Source organism: Lissotriton helveticus, chromosome 9, assembly GCF_964261635.1.
Source record: "Lissotriton helveticus chromosome 9, aLisHel1.1, whole genome shotgun sequence".
Lineage (NCBI taxonomy): Eukaryota > Metazoa > Chordata > Amphibia > Caudata > Salamandridae > Lissotriton > Lissotriton helveticus.
The window spans coordinates 263,279,447-263,304,536 of record NC_136070.1 but is presented as its reverse complement, the minus strand read 5'-3'; the positions used below and the strand labels follow the sequence as shown (position 1 = coordinate 263,304,536).

Here is a 25,090-nt window from a genome sequence, read left to right as displayed (position 1 = left end):
ATGGGCTAAGAAGCCCCAGCATATAGCAAACTCGGAGCCAGGACTTGCAGTGTTACTGTGAGTAGTATGGAATTCAATACAAAGCAGCAAGTGCATTTATTTTTGTCATAATGAGACTGCCTGCCAAGATCGTAATGAATTATACAAATACATTTTCAAAATGTATTCTGAGTATGCTGTAAGAATGTGTATTTAAACATTTTAAAAGAAAGACTGCTGCTTTAAGGTGAAATAACTTATTGTCCACAAGTGTTGGCTGAGGAAACAAAAGACTTCACATATACAATTTGCTACATATTAAAGCACAAACTGGGTTAACAGATTGGTTAGTAGGAGGTCGATAAGCCAAAGTTTAAAATTATTAAGGGGCAGATTACAGGAAAGAGCTATCAGGGAGTCTCTTAATGGAAAGGGCAACAAGCATTTGCAATGCAATAGGTCTCACATTATTAAAGTTTGAGCTATTGGTGTTGCATTATTTAGCAATGCCAATAGCTCAAACTTGAATAATGCGAGACCTATTGCGTTGCAAATGCTTGTCTTTTTTTAAGTTGTATATAGCACAGACGCAGCCCAAAGGCATTGGAGTACTTTAAATTAGCATCAGTCACATTACTCAATGGTCAAATTAATTTTTTGTAGGCACAGAAAGATTGTGATTTACCCAGAATCCCAGGATGTTGAGCCGACATCGGGACTCGAACCAGATTCTCCAGCTCCAAAAGGTGGCAGCTTTGGCCTAAAAAAAAACATCCAATGCCCAGTAACAGAAGGTCATGCAATATGATTAGGCATATAGCTGATGGGTCGGAAGTTGCTGCCAATAGTGATGCTTAGTGCTGCCTTCTGATTGGTCAGCTTCTCGCCTGTGACATATTTATGTACTCTGACTACGTCACCTTAAATGAGCAACCTGTTGTGGCTATTTTCTTTTGGCCCCAGAGTAAATGGCTTGGGAAAAGATTATTCAAATTAGCATCTGACAGTACCACTCAATCCACACTCAAGAAAAGTGAAATATGGTTTTTCCTACAAATAAAAGTAAAAATGTATGTGCTGCCCAAGGATAGACAGGTGAGTTTACAACGGGGTATACCCTAAGAACTCTCTGACCTGGGTCAGAGCGCGTTGAAATGTTACTATGTAGACAATGTATATGAATCTACAAGAAAGTTTTGATATCGATTTCACTGAGATTTCATGTCCTTGAGCATGTGCCTGACCTAATGAAGTAATTGGTCTTTTGCATATTTTATACTTTAATTCTTATTTTTTTTAAAGATACTAAGTACACTGATCACTAAAATGTTTGAATAAATGTTTTTTGTACTGCACAGAAGCAATCTGAAATAACTCATTAATGCAAAGGTTTCGATGATATATTCTGTGTTATAATCAATAGACCACTGCATACATATCTATCCCAAGGATAGACAGGGGCTTATGGTTTCTCAGATTCCTCCAATCTGCCTCTGCATGTTCATATTTCTAGGTCCGAACTAAACCCAGCACCCCTCAAGGGCTTTGACTCAGCACACTGCCTCCTCGCGCCTGTGGAATGCAGCCCCCAGGACCGCCTATCCATCATCACTCCCTGCAGCTTAAGAAATGACCCTTCAAACCTGCTCAGTCTATCGAGACACAGAGAACTGATATCTGTTGCATATAGTATACCAGGTGATGCATCATGTGAGGCAGCGCTTAGAAGTGGTTCGTAGCCCATTGAGCCACTGTTTAACTTGTGCAGGTGGTGGGCACCAGCGCTCATTTTTGGCGTCCACGACTTACTTTTCCTCATTAGACTTTAACCCAGACCAGGAGATAGAAAGGCAGAAAAGGGGGAAGAAAGAAGGAGAAAGAAAAAAGGAAGACAGTGATAAAGGGACAAAGCAGGGATGACAGAATCTGCCAAAGTGAGGTAAAGAGGCGGGAATTACTGGGCGGTGGAAGAAAGGCATGAGGTGGAATGTAGGGTAGGCAACGTTGGAACATTCCTCAGAGTCTCTTTGGGCTTCTGCACTTTTCTTATTCAACAATCAAATGTAAAACATAAGTATATATCTTAGAAGACGGATCTATCATGACGACAATAGCTAAACGTACTAATGATATTTAAGTATTTACTTCAAATATTTGGATTTTGGTCAGTCAGGTCTGTAATTGGATAAGAAACTCCATATGCACCGTACAATCACTTGGCAGCACGCGGTAGCTCTCGGACCCACCTTTTACGAAATGAGACATTCCCCTCTCTGATGTGAAGCAAAGGTCCAAAGACACACAGTGGGGCCATGTTTGGGGTCACAGCATGAATTGTCATTATCTTGTGCACAAACACAGAGCGTGAATGCTGCTCCCAGCCCTTCCATAATCAGTACTGTCATCTAGCCCTTTCAAGAACTGTTTAGTAATGTCTTTCCACACACAGCTCTGATCAGATCCATCCTTGCTTTTCGCCTCCTGCTTTCAACAGGTCTGCATTCCTTGCAGTCGGAGACAATTCCTGCCACTCTGAAAAATGACCTCGTCACTACTCCTAAAATGGAAGCTTTGATCTGTTCCAAATTGCAGAGATTTAAGCTTCACTTTGCAGTCTCTGATTCAGTACCTTAACATCACTCTACAAATTCCACAGTCTCGTGATACCATTTCAATTATTTAGACTTGTTTTCTGTGAAAACTTGAAATCTCCATTTTTACATCCTACCCAGTGGCATTACGCTCTCTGAAAAGATTTGAGAAAGACAGCTAAAATATGTATATTTTAAGAACGTGCTTCTAAGCAGCAGCACTGTACAGCCTAGGCCCTCGAGTAAATGACAGAGAGTGAGTACGTATGTATATATGTATGTAGAAGGTATTTCTGTCTCATGAGCCTAGCCAAAAGGCAATGGAACGATGTACATCGTCAAAGACAAGTTTAATGTCAACGACTAAGAGGAGACAGGATTGGACAGACAATGGCTAATCCATTGTGATACAGTGTTTAAACAGTTGCGTCTTCAACTCTTTCCTAAATTGGAGCATCGCTGGAGCAGTCCTGATGGATACAGGGATATTGTTCTAGATCCTGGGTACTTAGGTAGAAATGGCCGTCTGCCTTCTTTTTATTTTTTTTTCACACTTCTTAGCCTGCAGTCTGATGATGTCCTGGCTGTGTCGACAGCCAACAAAGATGGTGAGCTTGTCTAAAAGAAAAGCGGCAGTGCTGATCATGAAGGCTTTGTAAATGATGCTGCTGATTTTGAAGATGATGTGGAGCACCAAGGGGAGCAAACAGAGTTCTTGGAGGAGAGAGGTGACGTGACCATATTTTTTAGGCACTGGATGACAAAAGCTGTGGCAAGTAGGATGCCCTAAAGGGGTGCCAGTGTAGCTTCTAGGATGCCATGGAGTAGGGCATTACCACGACTCATATGCAAGAAATACAACGGTTTGTACAGTGGTTCTGAAGTCACATTCTGGAAGAAATGGTTTGACTTTCTTTTGAACAGAGAGCTGGTAGCAGCCTTATTTGTTTTTGGGCAATGTGTTTCCTGAGGATACGGCTGGTGTCCAGCGGAATTGAAGTGACTTGGCATTCAGTGAAAGATGGGGCTGGAAACCATCAAGGTTCACGTCACTCAGCCAGGTTTGTACGGTAGCTTATTTATTGTTCTTGGCAAATAACAGGAATTATGCCTTGGTTTGTATTGTTAGTGTCAGTTCAGCAGTACCACAGCCTCCTACATATACGTGGAGTCAAATTGAAATGATTGACCCTGTTCATTCACACATCTAGTGAAGAATGAATAAATTGAGGTCCAGTTTGCTGAAGAGGGTGTCAAAGTGAAGAACTGTGCAGGCATGTCTTTGTGAGAGGTGAAGAGAGCTTCACCTTTCAGGAGTGTTCCTTCACTGAGTCCACAAATCCCTGTGGCAGGTCGAAGGATCTGTATGGCCCGTACAAGATCCATCCTAGAGCATGAGTCTTCTCTGCTGAAGCATTGTATGGGGGTCAAGGGTCGAGGCTTGCTCCAAAGAGGCACAGACTAGACCGGCTACTTGAAGTTCAAACCCACCTAACCTTGCGCACAACGTTGCGCATGGAGCCTGAGGTGGAGCGATCCTAGTCTCACAGCCGGCGGCAAGCTTCTCTTTCCAATCCACCCTGCTCAAGTGCTGACCTTAGCCCCCAACATTAAAATCTCAAAAGGTATGTTCAGCATACCTAGACATACGAGTTAAATCACCACTTTTATGTCAGGTCCCCATAGTGCCAGGAGTGAGGTTAGTGACAGGAGCCACTTCCGGGATGACTTTATCATCTTCATCTTCTTGAAGATGTCATGGCAACGTACGAGGGCTGGGCCTCCTCAATCTTGGTATCTGGAAGCATTTGGTTAGAGATAAGAGTGTGGTGTCTTCAGATGCCATGTGATCGGCTGAAGCCTATGACCTTATGGGCATTGCCCATATTCCATTGTGTGAGGGACACTTGGATGGCCCAGCAGGTGAACACCATCACTGAATTTTACAATTATTCTGCAATTGACACTTGCTTTATTCCCACATCTCACTTTACAGACTACAATCCGAGCTATTGTAGTGGCAGTATCATCTGAGCTCGTGTCGCAGAGCTGCCAGGTGGCGCAATGTGTGTTTTAAGAGCACGTATGGGCCCCTATGTAAAATATATTCTTGGCGTGAAAGCAGCAAAATACAACAAATATATGCGATTACAGCTTTACAGATGAACAGCAGTAAAGCTGCATGATTGGAAATAGTTAGTTTAAACTACTAGAGTGAACTTTTTGGGTGTGTTACTGCCTAATCAAATATATGAAGAATGCTACCTTTTTTTATAGGATCTGTACTATACAAATATTAAAATGTGTTTTATTTGAATAAAAATAGCTTAATTAAATCCCTCCTTCAGATACAACAAGCATTTACAATGCAACGGTCTAGCCTTTGCAAAAGTTAGAGCTATTGGCATTTTAAATGATAACATTTTTAGGTCTCGCCTGTCGATGCGTATGCGCATCGAGCAAGCGAGAGTATTGCGACTTATCCACTCTTTATCCACACTGCAAGGAATCGTGGCGATTCCTTGCAGTGCCCGTGACTTTTAAGGTCAATGCGCATGCGCATTGAGCTTATGCGCATGCGCATTGACCTTAAAAGCGCGTGCACGTCCGTCTTTGTTTACCCGCTCCGCCCCCTCCCCTTCCCGCCGTCTCACATTTCGCAATGCCCTCCTAACAACACACACACCCTCTCCCCCGCTCCGCCCCCTCCCCGCCATGTCTGCCCCCTTCCCGCCGTCTCGCATTTCTCCTCCCCCCTCCCCTCTCTTCCCTCCTTAAAAACAACTTTATGAAAACCATCGACTTGCAAAGGTTTGTTGTTTCCATAAATATTATTCAGTTGCTAGAGTTTTTTTTACTTCAGCAGTTTGAATAAAATATTTGCTTGTTATACAGAGCCAGGCTCCCCTTTTTCCACTCCCCTCCCCGGCCCCGCCCCTTCACCACATCCAGATTGGCCCCTTGCTACCACATCACACCCCTCGTGACACACCACTTCCTGGTATTCAACTTTGTCGACCGGCTCCACAGTAACCCTGCCGAAGCAACAACGGCCCCTGGATTGACTCCATGAGAGCTCCTCTACTGACTCAGGTACACAGCCCGCCGTGTTCTTTTACCCCCCCTCTCCTCGACCGTCCTCCACCAGTCCTTATCCTTAGCCTTTCCCCTCCCTTTCCTCTGCCAGGTATTCTACCACAACGCGTGGAACGCCGTACTGCGAAGCACCTGACGTCCACGGATGTGGCACCGATCGCCCGCGCTGTGCCTCCCGCTTTATTCAGGTATTTACACGCTCCCCCCAGCTCACCCGCCCGGCTTCACCAATGTTCCCTCGTCCCTCATTCCACTCCTTTATTCCCCCACTACAGATGTTGCCCATCCGACTGGAAGCACCTTAATTACTGATCTTCCGATCTACATTGTTTTTCCAGGTAACTCTGCCGCCTAAGCGCTTCATCTGGCCACTTCTCTTTCGCACTGCTCCGGTATGTCACCCCACCCGGTCCGACAACTTGGCCATGGTTTGAGCGCTTACTTCCAGATGCCGCCACACTGATACTATGCCTTACGCGAGTGAATCAGCCCCAGGATTTCGACATCCCTCCTCCTGCACTTTGACCTTACTAACCCACAGCTTTTGTACTTCCCATTCCTGGCCCCCACCTTGAAACTGTTCGTTGTCACCCTTAGTCTGACTTAATTGCACATCGCGAGTTCGGGTCCTTTGCCTCTCGCTATTCCGCCTCGGTATGTTCTTCTAGACTCACCTACCTGCCGGCTTCCTAGCCCATTACCATGACGTGATTGCAGACGTTGAGGCTACTCTCTTCATTCTGTTCTTCCCGCTTACTGCACAGCCACCGTGAGCTTCTTCGCCACTCTGTGTTTCACCCCTTCCCCCCACCTGGCCGCCCTTGCTCCCCTACCAATTGCCTACTCACCCAGATGCCCCAGAATTGACACACAACCTTATGTCCAGGCTCTTACTTCACAACCCTGGTAGTGTTCATGCCCCCTGCTCTTATGCGCAGCAGTCTCTTAGACGGCCCACCTAGGAGCCGCTCTATAGTCTTGCACGCACCTCCTACCCTCCCTCACCTCTTCTTTCCCTCCCACAGCACCCTCTAAACAACACAATCTTGTCCTGTAGACGATCCCAATTGACGAGGATCGAAACGTCGTCGACAACACAGCGCAAGACATGGCGCAGTTTTCCATGATGACTCATTTCAAATCAATAACTCTCTAAATTCTTTCACCTCTGTAATTCATTCTTGAGCCACTTTTTTCACTGTATATATTGACACTCTCACTCACCTTGCGCCGCTCACGCTGTCCGTTTCTGTTACTTGCGTCGCCACCTATGTCACCTGCACATACCTGAGCACCAAGTACAATCGGGTTGTTTTTGATTTGTTCATACAGTGCTGCCATAACTGTATAATTGTTTATTTGTTCTTTTTTCCCTCCTCTTGTTTAACATATAATGAATAACAAATCAAGTCCTTAAATTGTTCTCAGTCTCCTTATTTCGGTACTAGTAATGCTTTTAGCATACATACTTAATTGTCTCCTAAATATTACCAGTTGGGATATTGTTTTTTTTCCTCTACCTGCCCTTCAGCTTGTCACGTGCGGCTTGTCATAAATAATATGACTAGCTGGCTTCCATCTTTTCCTCCAGGGGTGGGGAATTCCTATCTCCCGACGCCCGAGACATCTAGATTCCTTACAAGGGCAAGAGGATTTCATTTCTAACTTGTCCAAAGGACAAGTAGACAGTCTTGCAGAAATCTGATACACATCTGCAGCCTGTTCAACCCTTTTGGTTACAGCCAGTTAATAAGGAGCTCAGAGCAGTTTATTGGCACTGAAAGGGTCAATGCAAAAGCTGGGGCCTGCACTTTAATTTCCCCAGAGCAGAACAACATGATGGCACTGAGCTCAAAGTTGCAGCTCCATATAAAACATCCACAGCACTGTCAGGTAAGAGTCTTTTTTTTTCTCCCCTAGGCTCTTGTGTGGATTCCAGGCCCTCCTCTGGTCCTTTCAATTTCTTCTAGCACGAGACAAACATGGAGCTTCTGCAGCTCCAGAATACTCATGTAAGAGGCTGCCTTAACGGCCTCTTGGCTCCTGCTCTGACTTTAACCTTGTGACCCCCTGCCTGCATTTTATTCTGTGCTTCTCCCTTGAGGCTCAAATCGGCCCCAGGATCCCTCCTCACCTTCGCCTCTGGGGGACTACAGTAAAGCCCATGCTTTCCCTTCTCATGCAGCCCCTGCACAGACCTCCTTTGCACTTTGCTTTTCCTGTACACCTTATGTTTTACCCGATGCCTGTGCTTGCTAACCCCACCCCCCTCTGCTGTCCCCTTTGACTGCCCTGACCCGCTCCCCTTGGCCTCTCATATCTTACCTCATCCAGTGCTTACATTAAAGCTAATTAGTTTCCCCATGGTGAATTCAAGCAATCCTCGGGCACAGACTCATTTCTCTCCTTGCAATGGGGCTATTGTCTTACTTTGTGCGTGCACCAGGGGCATCTGAACAAGCTGTTGTAGCAGCTACAGCAGCTGTGGAGTTCTTATGGGGCCTCTTCTTCCTGTAGGTCCAGACAAAGGTCCATAATTGACATGAGAGGGTGATTGGATATATGCATGGATGAATGAGTGAAAAGGTAGATGTAAGGATTGGTGAGTGAAAGGATGGATGAGTGCAAGGATGAATGGATGGATGGGGTGAAAGTGGATGGATGAGTAAAAGGATGGATGGTTGAATGAAAGGGTGGATTGATGTATGAGACAAAGTGGATGAATGGCTAAAGGAGTGGGTGAATGGATGGCTGGGTGGAAGGATAGATGGATGGCTGGTTGGAAGGATGGATGGCTGGGTGGAAGGATGGATGGCTGGGTGGAAGGATGGATGGCTGGGTGGAAGGAAGGATGGCTGGCTGGGTGGTAGGAAGAATGGATGGCTGGGTGGAAAGAAGGATGGATGGATGGCCGGGTGGAAAGAAGGATGGATGGCTGGGTGGAAAGAATGATGGATGGGTGGGTGGAAGGATGGATGGCTGGGTGGAAGGATGGATGGCTGGGTGGAAGGATGGATGATGGCTGGGTGGAACGAATAATGGATGGCTGGGTGGAAGGAATATTGGATGGCTAGGTGGAAGGAAGGAAGGATGGATGGCTGGGTGGAAGGATGGATGGATGGCAGGGTGGAAGGATGGATGAATGGCTGGGTGGAAGGATGGATGGATGAATGGCTGGGTGGAAGGGTGGATGGATGGATGGCTGGGTGGAAGGATGGATGGATGGATGGCTGGGTGGAAGGATGGATGGATGGCTGGGTGGAAAGGTGGTTGGCTGGGTGGGTGGAAGGATGGATGGCTGGGTGGAAGGATGGATGGCTGGGTGGAACAGACACCGGAGAGCCAATCAGCTTCGCTTTGCAAAGTTCCGTTAAGAGTCAGGTACGCGAACCGGGGCACTACCCGGAGCGCTGTTACAGATATATATATTTTTTTGAACGTTAATTTATCAAAATCCACTGGAGCACATATATTGAGACCTAGCAAAGGCACATCGGGCTAACAGTCCCTACAATTTTGCCAAGTTTCGTGCAAATCCATTCAGCCGTTCGGGCTCAAAGTGAGGCCAACCGCCCTATGGAAATTAACATGGGAAAAACGCGTTTTGGGACCCCCCTTTTTTCTCGGCCCCCCCTTGACGACCCCCCCCCCCAAAATTTTCATGGGCTGCTCAGAAACAACATGTTCCATTTTCCTGAAAATTTCAGCCAATTCCGTCCACAAACGCCAAAGTTATTAGACATAGAATTTTCAAAAATCCCATAGAGAAAAAATCCTAACTATATATACCTACTGGCGGTCGCCAAGAATGGATGGATGGATGGCTGGGTGGAAAGAAGGATGGATGGATGGATGGCTGGGTGGGTGGAAGGATGGATGGCTGGGTGGAAGGATGGATGGCTGGGTGGAAGGATGGATGGCTGGGTGGAAGGATGGATGGCTGGGTGGAAGGATGGATGGCTGGGTGGAAGGATGGATGGTGGCTGGGTGGAAGGAATAATGGATGGCTAGGTGGAAGGAAGGAAGGATGGATGGCTGGGTGGAAGGATGGATGGATGGCAGGGTGGAAGGATGGATGAATGGCTGGGTGGAAGGATGGATGAATGGCTGGGTGGAAGGATGGATGAATGGCTGGGTGGAAGGGTGGATGGATGGCTGGGTGGAAGGATGGATGGATGGATGGCTGGGTGGAAGGATGGATGGATGGCTGGGTGGAAAGGTGGGTGGCTGGGTGTGTGGAAGGATGGATAGATTGATGGGTGGAAGGATGGATAGATTAATGGGTGGAAGGATGGATAGATTGATGGGTGGATATAGTTAAGTGAAATGGTGGCTGGAGGGATGAGTGAAAGGGTGGATGAATATGAGTGAAAGGGTGGATGGATGGGATGAAAGACCGAAGAGCAAAAGGATGGATGAATGGATGGAGGGATGAGTGAAAGGGTGGATGATATGGGTGGAAAGGAGGATGGAGGGGTGAAAGATGGAAGAGCAAAATAATGGCTGGATGGAGGGATGAGTGGATGGGTAAATGAAAGGGTGGATGGAGGGGGTGAAAGTGCATGGATGAATGAGCGAAGGTATGACTGGATGAGTGGAAGGAAGGGAGGGGGGATGGATGAGTTTAAATGATAGATCTGGAGCTGTAAGGATAGGTTTGGCCAGGGGTGTCATGAACCACTCACTTTAGCAGCTACAGCGGGGGTGGAGCTCTTAATGAGCCTCTTTTCTTCGCAGCTCGGCAGACAAAGGCCCATATTTAACATGTAAGAGTGAGTGACTAAAAGGAATGCTGTGTGGGTGAAAGGGTGGATAGATGAGTGAGTGTATGAATGTAAGTGTGGCTTGCTAGATGGATGAATGAGTGAAAGGCTGGATGAGTGACAGGGATGGTGGATGGACGGTGGATGTATTGATGAAGGAAAGGGTGAAAAGATAGATGGGTTGCAGGGTGGATGGATCAGTAAGTGGAAGGATGGAAGAGGGAAAGGGTAAATTGATGGATGAGCGGAAAAATGGGTGAGCGAAAGGATGGACAGATGGATGGATGGATACGTTTGGGGATGGATCTGTAGATTTGGATACAGATAGATGGATTGACATACAGAATGGTGAAAGGCTGATGAAAGAATGAATGGAGGCCAATGTAAAGGTGAACTGCTAGATATCAGTGGGTGAAATAAAGGATGAAAGGGTAGATCTGCAGAAAAGATATGGAAATCACTAGTATTCAAATCCTTCTATACTATGAGCCTGACCTAACCAGAGAGTCTATTATCCGAGCTCTTCTATAATGTGTGCTGCCATTATTTGACGGTGCACTACATGGCACCAAAGGGACAAGTAGATTTTGTACAGTACAAGTAGATTCATGAAGCTACCTGTCCCATGGACAAGTAGATATTTGATAAAATTCCACACCCCTGTCCTCTGATAATATCGCGGCCCCTTTTGGACGAAGCGTCCACGCAGTTCATGGATAATTCAGTGGATTTCTTTTTGGGCCTAAATATTTTTTCCTGAGAATCGTAGGTAGAAACTGCTGTCCTATTTCAGAATACTCTGTCCGATGATCGACTGTGTCAAGTGAGCGCGGGAAAACTCGATGTGCCTTTTGTTAATTTACCCAAGCAGTCTATAGTTACGTTTGTTGTTATGACATGAGCTACATTTTTTAACAGCTTTAAAGTAGGCTACATTTTCGAAAGAAAGAGCTTAACTTCCGTATTGTAATAAGCCTGATTACAGATGATTTTACACACGCCACTCCATAATCTAAGCTTTTGCTTGACAATTGTTAGGGTGGAATTCTGTACGAATGTAATGTGGAATAATCGTTTCCATTGTTACAGCACTGCAAAAAAACACAAGCGCTTTTTACTTATATACTGGCTTGTTAGCCAACGCCGTGGTTCTTGTTTGTCTACTTCAAAAGGATGGAATGCTAGGCAGGCCCTGTATGGATTTATACCTTTCACCTACAAATATTTGGAGAGAGCGTTTAAACAAACTATCTCGCATGCTATTACCATATGTTTTGGTAAACACACCACTGCAGCAAATTCTTTCAGTTCACTGCTGTGCTTAAAACAAAAACCTTATCATCACCGGAATGCACATAATAAAAGAGGGGCACCTTTTATTATAAGTGTGCACATAGACTTTTTTGTGCTAAGTGCAAATTGCAACTTTTCAATAAATATTTTACTCTGAGTGATAGAAGGGGCTCTGTTAGTAAAAAGCTGTTACGTACTTTAGGATGCAATTTAATCACTTGTTGAGTAACATTTTAAACCCCTCACCCACCCTCACCCTCACTCACCTTCAACGCCTCACCCTCACTCACCCTCAACACCTCACACTCACTCACCCTCACTCACCCTCTACCCTCACTCACCCTCAATACCTCACCCTCACTCTCACTCACCCTCAATACCTCACCCTCTACCCTCACTCACCCTCAATACCTCACCCTCTACCCTCACTCACCCTCAATACCTCACCCTCTACCCTCACTCACCCTCAATACCTCACCCTCTACCCTCACTCACCCTCAATACCTCACCCTCTACCCTCACTCACCCTCAATACCTCACCCTCACTCTCACTCACCCTCAATACCTCACCCTCACTCTCACTCACCCTCAATACCTCACACTCACCCTCAATACCTCACACTCACCCTCACTTACCCTCACTCACCCTCACTCACCCTCACTCACCCTCACTCACCCTCACTCACCCTCACTCACCCTCACTCACCCTCACTCACCCTCACTCACCCTCACTCACCCTCACTCACCCTCACTCACCCTCACTCACTCTCACCCCCTCACCCTCACTCACCCTCAATACCTCACCCTCTACTCTCACTCACCCTCAATACCTCACCCTCACTCTCACTCACCCTCAATACCTCACCCTCACTCTCACTCACCCTCAATACCTCACCCTCTACCCTCACTCACCCTCAATACCTCACCCTCTACCCTCACTCACCCTCAATACCTCACCCTCTACCCTCACTCACCCTCAATACCTCACCCTCTACCCTCACTCACCCTCAATACCTCACCCTCACTCTCACTCACCCTCAATACCTCACCCTCACTCCTCACTCACCCTCAATACCTCACCCTCTACCCTCACTCACCCTCAATACCTCACCCTCACTCTCACTCACCCTCAATACCTCACCCTCACTCTCACTCACCCTCAATACCTCACCCTCACTCTCACTCACCCTCAATACCTCACCCTCAATACCTCACCCTCAATACCTCACCCTCAATACCTCACCCTCACCCTCACTCACCCTCACTCACCCTCACTCACCCTCACTCACCCTCACTCACCCTCACTCACCCTCACTCACCCTCACTCACCCTCACTCACCCTCACTCACCCTCACTCACCCTCACTCACCCTCACTCACCCTCACTCACCCTCACTCACCCTCACTCACTCTCACTCACTCTCACTCACTCTCACCCCCTCACCCTCACTCCCCCTCACCCTCACTCACCCTCAACCCCTCACTCACCCACCCTCAACCCCTCACTCACCCTCACTCACCCTCAACCCCTCACCCTCACACAGTGCAATAGGTCTCGGAGCATTTGAGTTAGAGCTTTTAGAAATGTTTATGGCTTTTTTTTTTTAATTCTTTAGCATTGGCTACAGGAAACAAAAATGCTAAAGATTTACAAAAAAACCCATAAACAATTCTAAAAGCACTAACTCTAATGCTGCGAGACCTATTGCATTTCCAATGCTTGTTATTTATGTGTTGGTTTTGAAAACAGATAAATAAATGGCATTGTCATTTACAATGCCAATAGCTTAATCTCTCGCAAATGCCACACACAGAGCCCCCCTCACACACACACAGAGCCCCCCCACACACAGCCCCCCACACACACACACAGCCCCCCACACACACAGCCCCCCCACACACAGCCCCCCCACACACACAGCCCCCCCACACACACAGCCCCCCCACACACACACAGCCCCCCCCACACACACACAGCCCCCCCCACACACACACACAGCCCCCCCACACACACACACAGCCCCCACACACACACAGCCCCCCCACACACACAGCCCCCCCACACACACAGCCCCCCCACACGCACAGCCCCCCCACACGCACAGCCCCCCCACACGCACAGCCCCCACACACACGCACAGCCCCCACACACACGCACAGCCCCCACACACACGCACAGCCCCCACACACACGCACAGCCCCCACACACACGCACAGCCCCCACACACACGCACAGCCCCCACACACGCACAGAGCCCCCACACACGCACAGAGCCCCCACACACGCACCCCCACACACACGCACCCCCACACACACAGAGCCCCACACACACACAGAGCCCCACACACACACAGAGCCCCACACACACACAGAGCCCCACACACACACAGAGCCCCACACACACACAGCCCCACACGCTTGTTTAAGTCTGGCCCGTTATCTCTCTGCAAGGCTGTGAAGTGGTTACAAAAGAAGGCGAAGCGAGCGGGCACAACAAGAACTTACTGCTGATAAATCACATCCACGCCTGTCTGAAGCATCGGCTCACTGGCTAGTTTCAAAACAACTCAATGCAGCGTGCAGAGCCGCCTTGTTTCAGCAGACAGCCGCCCTCGGGCACCCTGTCGCCGCTCCGCTGCCGCGTGTGTTCAGGGGTGCCAGAGCCGCCTCGGCCTGAAGCGCCTTTCCCATGCAGTCATGGTGCACAGACAAGCAGTCCTCCGGCGGTGATTCGAGACGGGACTTCGAGGAAGATCCGCGCCGGTCCGCCGTAGCTCGGAGGAAGCTAGTGCTGAACCCTCACGGCCGGGGGTGGAAGGGGCGCCGTGCAGACCCCAAAGACTGCGTAGGGGACCTCCAAGCCACCGAAACAGTCACACTGCTCCGCTCATGCCACCCCTCCACTCCTCAGGGCGCCATCCATCCGGCACTTGCTGCTCTGCTCTTACCGTACGCCTACGATCCGTGCAGCAGGCAGTGACTAAAACGCTTGCAGCTCCACGGAACCGTTACCGTCAGTCGGCCTTCATTTTGGGCGCTTCCCCAAATTTACTTGTGGTTGTGGCATCGATGGCTGTGTCCGGGGCAGAGGGGCATGGACATTCAGCAGTCTGAGAGGGCAAGAATAGGCTGAATCAACACTCCTGAAAGAAACCCCCCAAGCAGGCCGCAAGGAAGGAGCTGCCCGGCTGACTCACAACCTCCGATAATGTTCGGCCACTATACCGCGAGTTAAGTTAATAGATAGACCCAGATGATCAAGTTGGTAAATCTATTCATTGCTCAAAATGCGAATCGAAAAAAATCAAAGTGCCATAATCGCTTTAATCGATATTATGTATAGCTTTAGATATTAAATGTCGGTCTATAGCAGCGGTCTTCAATCTGTGGGGCGCGACCCCCAGGGGGGTCGTGGAGTCCTGGGAAGGGGGTCGCAGATTCTGCAGAGTACAGTTCCTGGCATTGGGCTGATCGAAGGTGCTCACGGCGGAGGCCTAATTCACACCGAGGTGTGAAAAACATCAACGCCTCATTAACAAGTTAAAGGTCTCTAAAGACCTGTCAAGTACTTGGGTGTGGCTGTGTGTGTGCCCCAGAAGCTGTTTCAGCCGGGCTCATATACACGAGCTGGGGGAGCAGGCTGTAGTGTAGCCCTTTGAGTTCAATGGATGTTGCGCGCCTGGAGCTGTGGGCCCCGTGACACGTCCCCCGCCCCCAGCAGGGAGGCACAGAGATGCCCTCCCATGAGCAGGAAAGACAAAGGAAGACGACGCAGAGAGATACTGATCCCCCCCCCGCCCCATGAGAGAGGCACAGAAAAGGTGGATGAATGATGGATGGATGTAAGGCTGAAGGATGGATGGATGTGTGAAAAGGGTGGATGAATGATGGATGTATGGATGGAAGGATGAAAGGGTGGATGGATGAAGGATAGATTGGTGAAGGATAGATGTATGGATGGAAGGATGAAAGGGTGGACGAATGAAGGATGTATGGATGAAAGGGTGGATGGATGTATGGCTAAAAGGTTGCATGGATGAATGATGCATGGATGGATGTGTGAAAAGGTGGGGGGATGAATGATGGGTGGATGGATGGATGAAAGGGTGGATGGATGAAGGATGGGAGGATGAAAGGGTGGATGGATGTATGGATGAAAGGGTGGATGGATGAAGGATGGGAGGATGAAAGGGTGGATGGATGTATGGATGGGAGGATGAAAGGGTAGATGGATGTATGAATGGATAAAAGGTTGCATGGATGAATGATGGATGGATGTGTGAAAAGGTGGGTGGATGGAAGGGTGGATGGGTAAAGGATGGATGGAAGGATGAAAGGATGGATGAAGGATGGATGAGTGAAAGTGTGGGTGGATGAATGATGGAGGGATGTGATGAGGTCTAACAGGCGCATTTATGGTTGTCAAAAGTTGATGATGAGGAGTACCAGTTTCTAGAAACTTTTGTCGGAAGGGGGTCCTTACGCCTAAAAAGGTTTTACAAGGGGGTCTCGGCATCAAAAAGTTTGAAGACCTCTGGTCTATAGTCTAGATTTCGATAAAGTTGTATTTACAGAACCCTACTGCGTTTTATAAATCACAAAAAATATTAAAGAAGCACTCTGGAATCATCGCTCGCGTAAACTTTTCTCTTTTAGCCACGTCCTTTTCAGACTGGGCTACCGGACTACCTGCTGACTTAAAAGGCTCCTTATCTTCTTTATGGGGTCATCTGGACCCATAAAGAAGATGAGAATATTTTGCCACACATTGTTTAATTCAAACAATGGATAAACATGTTTATTTGAGGTTTAATTCAGGAAAAAGCAAATACTCATAGGGAATACAGGTTTATGTAAAGCGTGCGAAATATAAGCAGGAACAATGGCATGGGCGCAAATTCAGGATGGCGAGTGTAAAAATTCAGGACAAGGGGTCAAAATTCAGCACACAAATTCGGGACAACAGGTATGCTTTGCAGACACATCAGTGAATGTCATGCAATAGTATATAAATAAATAGGCAAGGAACATAAGTACAAGTCACTTCTACCCAGTCACCGCTCCTTCCCTGTCATTTCCCCTGCCCGGTCTCCGCTCCCGTCCAGTCAGCACTCCTGCCCCATCACCACTCCTGCCCCATCACCACTCCTGCCCCATCACCACTCCTGCCCCATCACCACTCCTGCCCCATCACCACTCCTGCCCCATCACCACTCCTGCCCCATCACCACTCCTGCCCCATCACCACTCCTGCCCCATCACCACTCCTGCCCCATCACCTCTCCTGCCCCATCACCTCTCCTGCCCCATCACCTCTCCTGCCCCATCACCTCTCCTGCCCCATCACCTCTCCTGTCCCATCACTTCTCCTGTCCCATCACTTCTCCTGTCCCATCACTTCTCCTGCCCCTGAAGAGTGAGAGGCCCTCGAGGCACCGCTCACCACTGAGGAAGTGGAACGCGCTATCGGTGACCTTGGTTCTGGGAAAGCTCTGGGTCCAAACGGACTACCTATCGAGGTTTACAAACTTAAGGCTGACGCGTTCAGCCCTTATTTGAAGCGAATGTTCGAAGAAAGTAGAGACCGGGGTCAGCTACCGCGTGATCAGCGCATAGCCACCATCGTGGCTATCCCCAAGGAAGGCAAACCGAGGGATGCGTGTGCATAATACAGACCTATATTGCCGCTGAACACGGAACCAAAGACTCTGGCCAAAGTGCTGGCTAACCGACTCAGGCCCGTCCTTCCGACGCTGGTACATCCGGACCAGTCCGGGTTTATGCCCCACCGTAACACTGCACTCAATCTTCGACGACTACACGGAGTTCTGGGACGCAGCCACACCATTGGGGAAGACGCAGTAGTGATGACCCTGGATGCCACGATGGCGTTCGACACTCTGGAGTGGCCATACATGATAGCGGTCCTCAAAAAGCTGGGCTTTGGCCCCGAGTTCATTAGATGGGTTCGCCTCCTCTATGCCGAGCCGCTGGCTCAGGTTACAGTCAACAAAAAGCTCTCTGCAGTTTTCGCGCTGGAGAGAGGAACGCGGCAGGGATGCCCCCTGTCCCCCCTCCTGTTCGCCCTTTCCTTTGAACCACTTGCGGCTTGGATCCGGCAGGACCTTTCCTTGAGAGGGCTTCATTGGACTGATGGGTGGGAGGACAGGATTTCGCTATACGCAGACGACCTCCTCCTCTACCTCTCGCGACCCCGAAGATCCCTTACGGTGGCTATGGATATTTTCACCAGTTTCGGTAGGAATTCGGGGTATAGTATCAACTGGGGTAAGTCGGTTATGTATGTCCTGCATGGGGACCCTTCGGTGGACCCTCAGAACTGCCCCCATTACAACCGCAGAGGAAGGATTTCGCTATTGGGGGATCTTTATCTCCAAAGACAAATCCGTTAGATATGATCGTAATCTCCTGCCCCCATTGCAGCGCCTTAGGCAAGACTCCGCTACGTGGAGGAAATTACCCCTATCTCTCCTTGGACGGGCAGCGCTCTTTAAAATGATGGCTCTGCCAAGATTTTTATATGCCCTCCAGAATCATCCTGATTTAGTTCCACACTCCTATTTTGTGGCCATTGAATCGATGCTACGGGAGCTATTATGGGAAGGAAGGCCTCGCATCTCCCTACAAAAACTTAACCTGGGCTGGTACGATGGGGGTATTGCGCTCCCAGACATTCGGAAGTATTACTGGGCCGCCCACCTCTCGGCCATTAATCAAGGCACATATGCAGAAGGCGCTGATCCCGGTTTTGCAATGGACCGGTGGCTCTTGCCGGGCGGAAATTTCGAGGCGGCACTATACTCAAGGCCTGGCAGATATCCCCTTACGGCCCACCAACCACTCGGTAAAATTATGGCACACTGTTCAGGGAAAGTTGGGATGGGCTGACACTTTGACCATGGCTACCCCCCTGTGGGTGTCCGAAAAATGAGGTACCCTAGGTCGCACTAAGGGGTTCCACAAATGGGACCTCATTGGGATCTCCCACATCCGGGACTTGTGGGGTTCCACAGGGGTCGTCTCATTTGATACACTCCAACGCACATATGAACTGGCACGCACTGAGCATTTCAGATACCTACAAGTTCGACACTCATTGCAATCCAACATTCCCCAGGGAACCCTGCCCCCCCTTGCCTCCCCCCTGGAGGATAGACTCCTTGATGGTCACCTGCCTGAACATGCCACTTCCCTGACATATAAGAAGATTGTTAATAATTCCCAAGACCTACTCCAACCACTTAAAGGGAGGTGGGAGGCGGACGGGTTGGAAATTGATGAGGAGGAGTGGAGAGGTGCCCTGGCGTCCCTGAAGAAGTGGCCATATCGGCTAGACTACGGCTGATTCAGCTCAAGATTCTTCAGAGTCTATATATCCTGCACTAGGCTGAAACTGATGGGCCGCAGTGAGGATGGGCTCTGCAGGAGGGGGTGCGGGGAGGAAGGATCATTCTTCCACATACTATGGGAGTGTCCCCGGATCCAAACCTACTGGCGCCGTATACACAGCTGCATGCAAGAAGTGTGGGGAGTCGAGCTGAGAGTAGAGCCAAAAAGGTGTATCTTAAACATTTGGGAGCCGAATGACTTATCCACATACGGGAGGCTGTGGGCCATTTTGGGATTCGCAATTGCTAAAAGAAACATAGCCAGACAGTGGGGGGGTGGGTTCACCTCCAAAATTGAACTCATGGAAAACTGAAAGGGATTAGTGCATGCTCCAAGAAAAAATGGTGTACGTGGCCAGAGGTTGCCCCCGGAAATGAACTGGTGTATGGGCCACCTGGAACGAATACAGGGGACACATCTGCGAACCCCCGCAAACTGCCCTAGTTGACGACCATCTTGCAATGACACCTGCTCAATGAATAAATGTGATATCTTTGCTTGTAACCACTGATGTCCTGAACCGGAGAGGGGTGACGGGTGCACCTGTACTTGATGTAATGAATGTCTGTGACAATCGCCATGTTTTTTCTAAATAATAAAAAGATTTTTTTTAAAATGTAAACATTCAAGCGGAAAGGAAGGACTACAGGAAAAAAAACACAAGTGTCGCCTCACAGAAGAGCGTCGAATTAAAATGGGTTGAAATCGGTAAAAGTCCAGAACTGTGGTTCAAGACAATTTATTTGTAAACTGAATCCTTGCCATGGCAACACTTGACATACAGGAGAGCACGGGCCCTCGAGCTGCAGGGGTCCCGTACAAGGCAAGTGGTGACGTCACGCTCCTCTCTCGTGTGGTGGGCACCCCTCGGTCGAACTAACAGGCAAGGGGGGGGGGGGTTTGAAGCCAGAGGGGCGGGGAATTGAAGCCAGAACTGGCCGGCCAAGAAAGGGGCTATTGTGGAGCCAAAACTGATTGACTCGGGCTATATTTGGTAATTACATGGGTACTTACATGCACAGGTAGCACCGGGGATGACTGACAGGCCACGGTAAGTTATGAATGACGCCTCTATGTCACCCCACCTGTGGAAACCTTCACGTGTGCTCTCACCTGACAACCGCTCCTCGCTGCGGGCCTCGCCTCGTCCCCGGGCCCTCACCCTGTCACGCCAGAGTCCGCCGCCCAGCCTCTGAAACCATAAAGTCGGTCCAGGCCTAGCACTCACCGGCCCTTGCGTGATGCCCTGGCCAGCTCCAAGCCTCCTCCCACCGGCGCGGAGGCCCCGCCTCCCGTCTCTGACGTCACCGCGCGCACTCTGTTTATTTTCTTCTTTGGTGCCGTTCTTCCTCCCGCACTCCCTTCCAAGCATGCTGCGCCGTGACGTCACGGAAAGATGGCGGAGGCCCCCGTCCGTAAACACAGAGGAACATCAGCCAGGTAAACATAGAGATAGGACACCGACTTTCACTGAGGCGACGGCTGCGGCCATTTCGGAAATGTGACCCAATGTAAATTCCAAACAAGTTATTACTCATAAGCTTGTTTTCTTTAAACACGCGAATGTAGTTCCACCAAAATATAAAATAAAACGAATTACTTATGTGATTGTTCTCATTAATATTAAACGCAAATTATCAAACTGAACACATGGCAATGTCATTAACCACGGAAGAATGGGGGACAGCCTCAACCATAGTAACGTGAATGTGCAACTTTTAACGACACCCTGCTCTCGGTGACTTAGAAACGTCGTGCCTTCTTTGATTTGGGGTTAGCGTGACAAAATGCGACGCATTTCAGACGCAATGGTGACGTTGAAGAGAAACGTCAACACCATACATGCCAACATTTCAACTTCAATAAGAGGGAGAAATATGCGTGGGTGTGGCCACACCTCGGACTCCGCCCACTGATCCAATCCTCGAGTTATTCCCACCCTCTGATTCTCCGCCCACAGTTCCCTACATTTTTCCCCCACTTCAACTAGTGTGAAGTGCGACATTATGAAAAGAGATCTGAAAATATAGACTTCAGTAAAGAAAGAATGATGTTAAGAATACAAGACCAACAGTGAAAATTAATTTCACTCAGAAAGAAGAAGCCTGCTAGTAGGGTGCAAAGCAAAAGCACTAGAAACATCTGCACTTGGTTGGCCTAAGAGAAAGGTAGCTTTCAGTGTCCAATACCAGTGCCAACATCTTCCAGCTGGTAGAAGGGCAATGCCGCACATGTCACCTTCCCATTTCAGACGTGATGAATAGAAAGGGTATGTGCTGATCTCTACTGTACTTTAAGTGCAGACAACCCTCATGTGAAGTATCCAACATCCAATAACACATGTTGGCAGAAGCAGGAGATATTTAAATTGAAAGGTTTATTCCAAGTATCGGCATCACTCGGGAGTGCTGCTGCCTTCAAGTTGGACCAACAGCTGAATGGCTTTACCAACAGCTGTGATCCTAACTGGAAGGCAGTCCCACGAGATATGCATCTTCAACCATAAACATGTTTGATGATACACTCTCTGCGAGGATGCAACATGTGGAACCTAGAACTCAATGAAGGATTCCATAGACAGTGAGCCTGAAACAAAGAACATAAAGAAAAGACTATACACTACACCTCATTACTGAGTAGAACCTTTGCACCAGGGGTCTCCTTCGTATTCTGGGACCAAATAAAAATGTATGTTCCAGTTGATTGCTCCACATTGAAAGGACGAAAGACTGCACTGCCACCCATGGCTCCGACCGGGTGTCGGTTACGCACAAAAGCTAACTGTAATGAGGCAAGGTAGGGCAGACATTAAAGCTCACATCTATATTTGTCAAAGGATCGATTTGTCAAATTTAATTTAATCATTGTGAATTGGTTATGAACGTTTTGTCACCTATGCATCCTCTACTACAGCACAGATGTTCAAAAGAGCCAGAAGGTCTGTGTTTGCTCAATAATCTTACAATAATATTTTGTGGGTCTATGTGTTGGGCGCTATAACAGAAAATATAATGATGAAAACAGGTAGAACAACGGATATCAAATAAGTAGCGCCTAACATGATACCAGGTTCAACGCTGGTTAAATAATGTTTATTAAAAAAATGCTGTAATGTAGCGTAGTTTCTAGCAATTTTAGCCTCATAGGTAATATTTCACAATAGTGTATTTAATGGTAGATCACAGCTTCACCAGAGGGACGACTAGGTTAATCACATTTATGGTTTAAAAAGCAGACTTTGTGAACGTCATGTTAAATATTGGAAGTTAAAAATATATCAGATTTCACACAATGTAATTCAAACTAGTTAATGATGTATTTAGCTGTACATTTAAAGATATATTTTTCTTTACCAAGTGTATGTTAGGAAACCTGACACAGCCAATAAACCTCGTTTCTAGACTGAGATTTCCTGGATCTTCTCTCATTCTTACGTGGGTTTTCCCCTTTACACCGTTTGCAGAGCGGCCAGAATCCCACTCTGAATACCTGTGCACTCCCCTAAAGACCTGAAGCGTTGGCCTTTTCAAACCATTGTAACGTAGTAAGCCATCATACTTGTTTAGAGTGTAGTCTTCAGGAGTTACAGCTTCTTAGCACATGGACACGTGCATTGCCTGTAATATGAGACTTTGAATGCAACCTGTTAACCACAAATCCCAGAACTCGAAAATGTCTTTATTCTTGTCAGGGGAGAGGTGTGGCGCCGCGGCCAGGGCGACTGACGCTGGAATCTGGGGATCAGGGTTCGATCCCCGGCTCCGGCGGCAGGTTAGCCCAGCACCATGTGACTCTGGGCAATAGCTTGCTTAATCTTCCCGACGGCCCCCAGCGCCTAGAGACCCTTACGGGTGATTGTGCGCTTTACAAATGTGGACTTTACTTTACTTTGTCATGGCATGAACAGAAACTCTGGTCTATCTTTGAAACATCCCATTAAAATGTGTTTTAGATATTTTGCATCCTAGAGCAGCAGGTACCCTAATTAGTACTGGCATCGGGTTTCTAGGTGTATGAATCGGGAGGCGGGAGACTAGCCTTCAAATCGGTAGTCTCCCGCCTGAATCGGGAGGGTTGGCATGTCTGGTCAACACTAACGTGGGGGGAGAGGAGGCACATGTGTCCCAAGTCGAACAGGATTACTTTAGAAGCCATCCCAGAGTCATTGGATGATCCTCCAACTACCTTAGAAGTCATTTTCCCAACATCCGACATCATCAAGCTCTTGAAGTCATCAGCAAAGCTTAGTGTTGTATCGGTGTTATAGGAATAACGAGGAATCCAGGAAATGAACTAAATAAGATTTATTCTTAAGCATGGAAGAATAGATGTAGCTGGAAGGAAGGTTCATCCAAAGAATGAATCCTAACTCCAGATTCAGCACATACATTAGAACATTCATTCAACATCGAGGGCAGCGAGAACAAAAGAGGCTGCTTGGAGGCGTGGAGGAGACCTAAATACCTTGTCCCCCCACGCCCCCCAATAAATCGCGATGACGTCATGGCCATGGCAGCGGCCTCCGGCCGCTGGACCCCTGAAGGCTGGTGTGCCGGCCCTCCTGTGGCACTAGGGTGCCCGCCCTCTTATGAGGGTCACCTGCGGCTCCGTGTCGGGCGGCCTGCATAGTGCCAATATCGGCGCGCGCCCCATCCCCCCAAACTACAAGAACCCCATCAAAATAATTGGACAAGACAACTTGTTGTTGGGAAAAAGTAGTCGCAGGTTTATTAGCATCTCATTGCTAAGACATGGTGGGTTAACTTACAGATGATCCAAGGCAAGCCGCCCCTCGCAGCTTGCCACCTGATAGGCCAAGTAGCCCGCGGCCTTGGCCATACGGTGCTTAGCGGTTGATGGTGAGAGGGTAGCCCCTCACCTGTCCGGTGAACCATTGGTCCACCCTCTAGCTCACGCCCACCCCCCCTACGAGGGGCGGAGCGTTCAAGCAACCCCCGGTTGTCCAGGTAACCAACCGCCCGTAGGATAACGGGGCGCCGTCGCACCCCCAGGGTCCACCGCACGGATCTCCCAGGGATAATAGGCCTCAGCACCCTTTGTGCTTCTGCATAGGGTACTCCTAAGTACGTTTCGCCTCTGGATCATCATGTAACTCCTCCACAGACCTGGATGTGGCGACCGTCACAGGCAGGGCCCCCCACCATATCTACCTCCTATATGCAGCCTGAGGAGCTTAGTGCCTCCTGAATGTCCAGAAGAAATAAGTCCATGCCTATATTGGACAGGTAGACGCCTTCTTCGTCAAGGCAACCAGGGGTTTTGGCATGGAGTTCCCCGTGTCGAATAAAACCAAAGCCCATCAGCTCCGCGAATTTACGCATAGCGCAGTTTACTTTTCTTCGCGCCCCTTCCACTGCTTGCCCATAGCGAGCACCTAACCAACACCTGCGTGGTGTGATTTCCGACCACCAAAGATCACAAGGCCCCAATAGATTGCTGATTTTGATGATGTTTACTTTCATGTCCCTTAAGAGAAATCTTTTCCCTAGGCAAGGCAGGTCGTTCCCTCCCACGTGCAGGATGAGCACGTCTGGGGGCTGAGCGTTCCCTTGTAATTCACGTGTTAGCAAACCAAGCACCCCGCTCCATCGTAAGCCAGTGACTCCATGCCAAAGAAACCGAGTTCTGCTAAACCCATGCTTCCACTTTCTCTTTTCTGCCCACTGGGCCAACCTGGAAACCCCCTCGTGTCCCAGCACCCAGACCGTTGTTCCTGGTAAATAAAGAGAAGTTTTGTATGTAACTATTTATTAAACACACACCAAATCAAACTGGTCAAATTAACACACTTTAAACAAAAATTCAAAACATAATACGGGTGCATGTCCCCGGGTGCCTCCTTATAACAATTCTGCTTCAATCCCCAATGCCAACGTATCCACCCTCTCCTGTGCTCCTGCCCATTATCTGTTACCGTCTGGTCTTATGTATCTCTTG

General features: G+C 48.5%; 1 protein-coding gene across 4 annotated transcripts in view; it reads right to left on the bottom strand.

Moving 5' to 3' along the window:
- GPATCH2L (G-patch domain containing 2 like) overlaps positions 1–20,529 on the bottom strand; it is a 297,460-nt gene extending 276,931 nt beyond the window's left edge. Inside the window, exon 1 of one of the 4 annotated variants that reach the window (XM_078659937.1) lies at positions 20,361–20,529. In XM_078659937.1, coding sequence (XP_078516063.1) covers positions 20,361–20,504 — 144 coding nt within the window. In that variant the 5' untranslated portion in view covers positions 20,505–20,529. Of the gene's footprint in view, positions 1–20,245 lie in introns of all 4 variants that reach the window. The other 3 variants (XM_078659938.1, XM_078659940.1, XM_078659939.1) reach the window with 3 other exon arrangements.
- Positions 20,530–25,090: the final 4,561 nt, after the last annotated feature.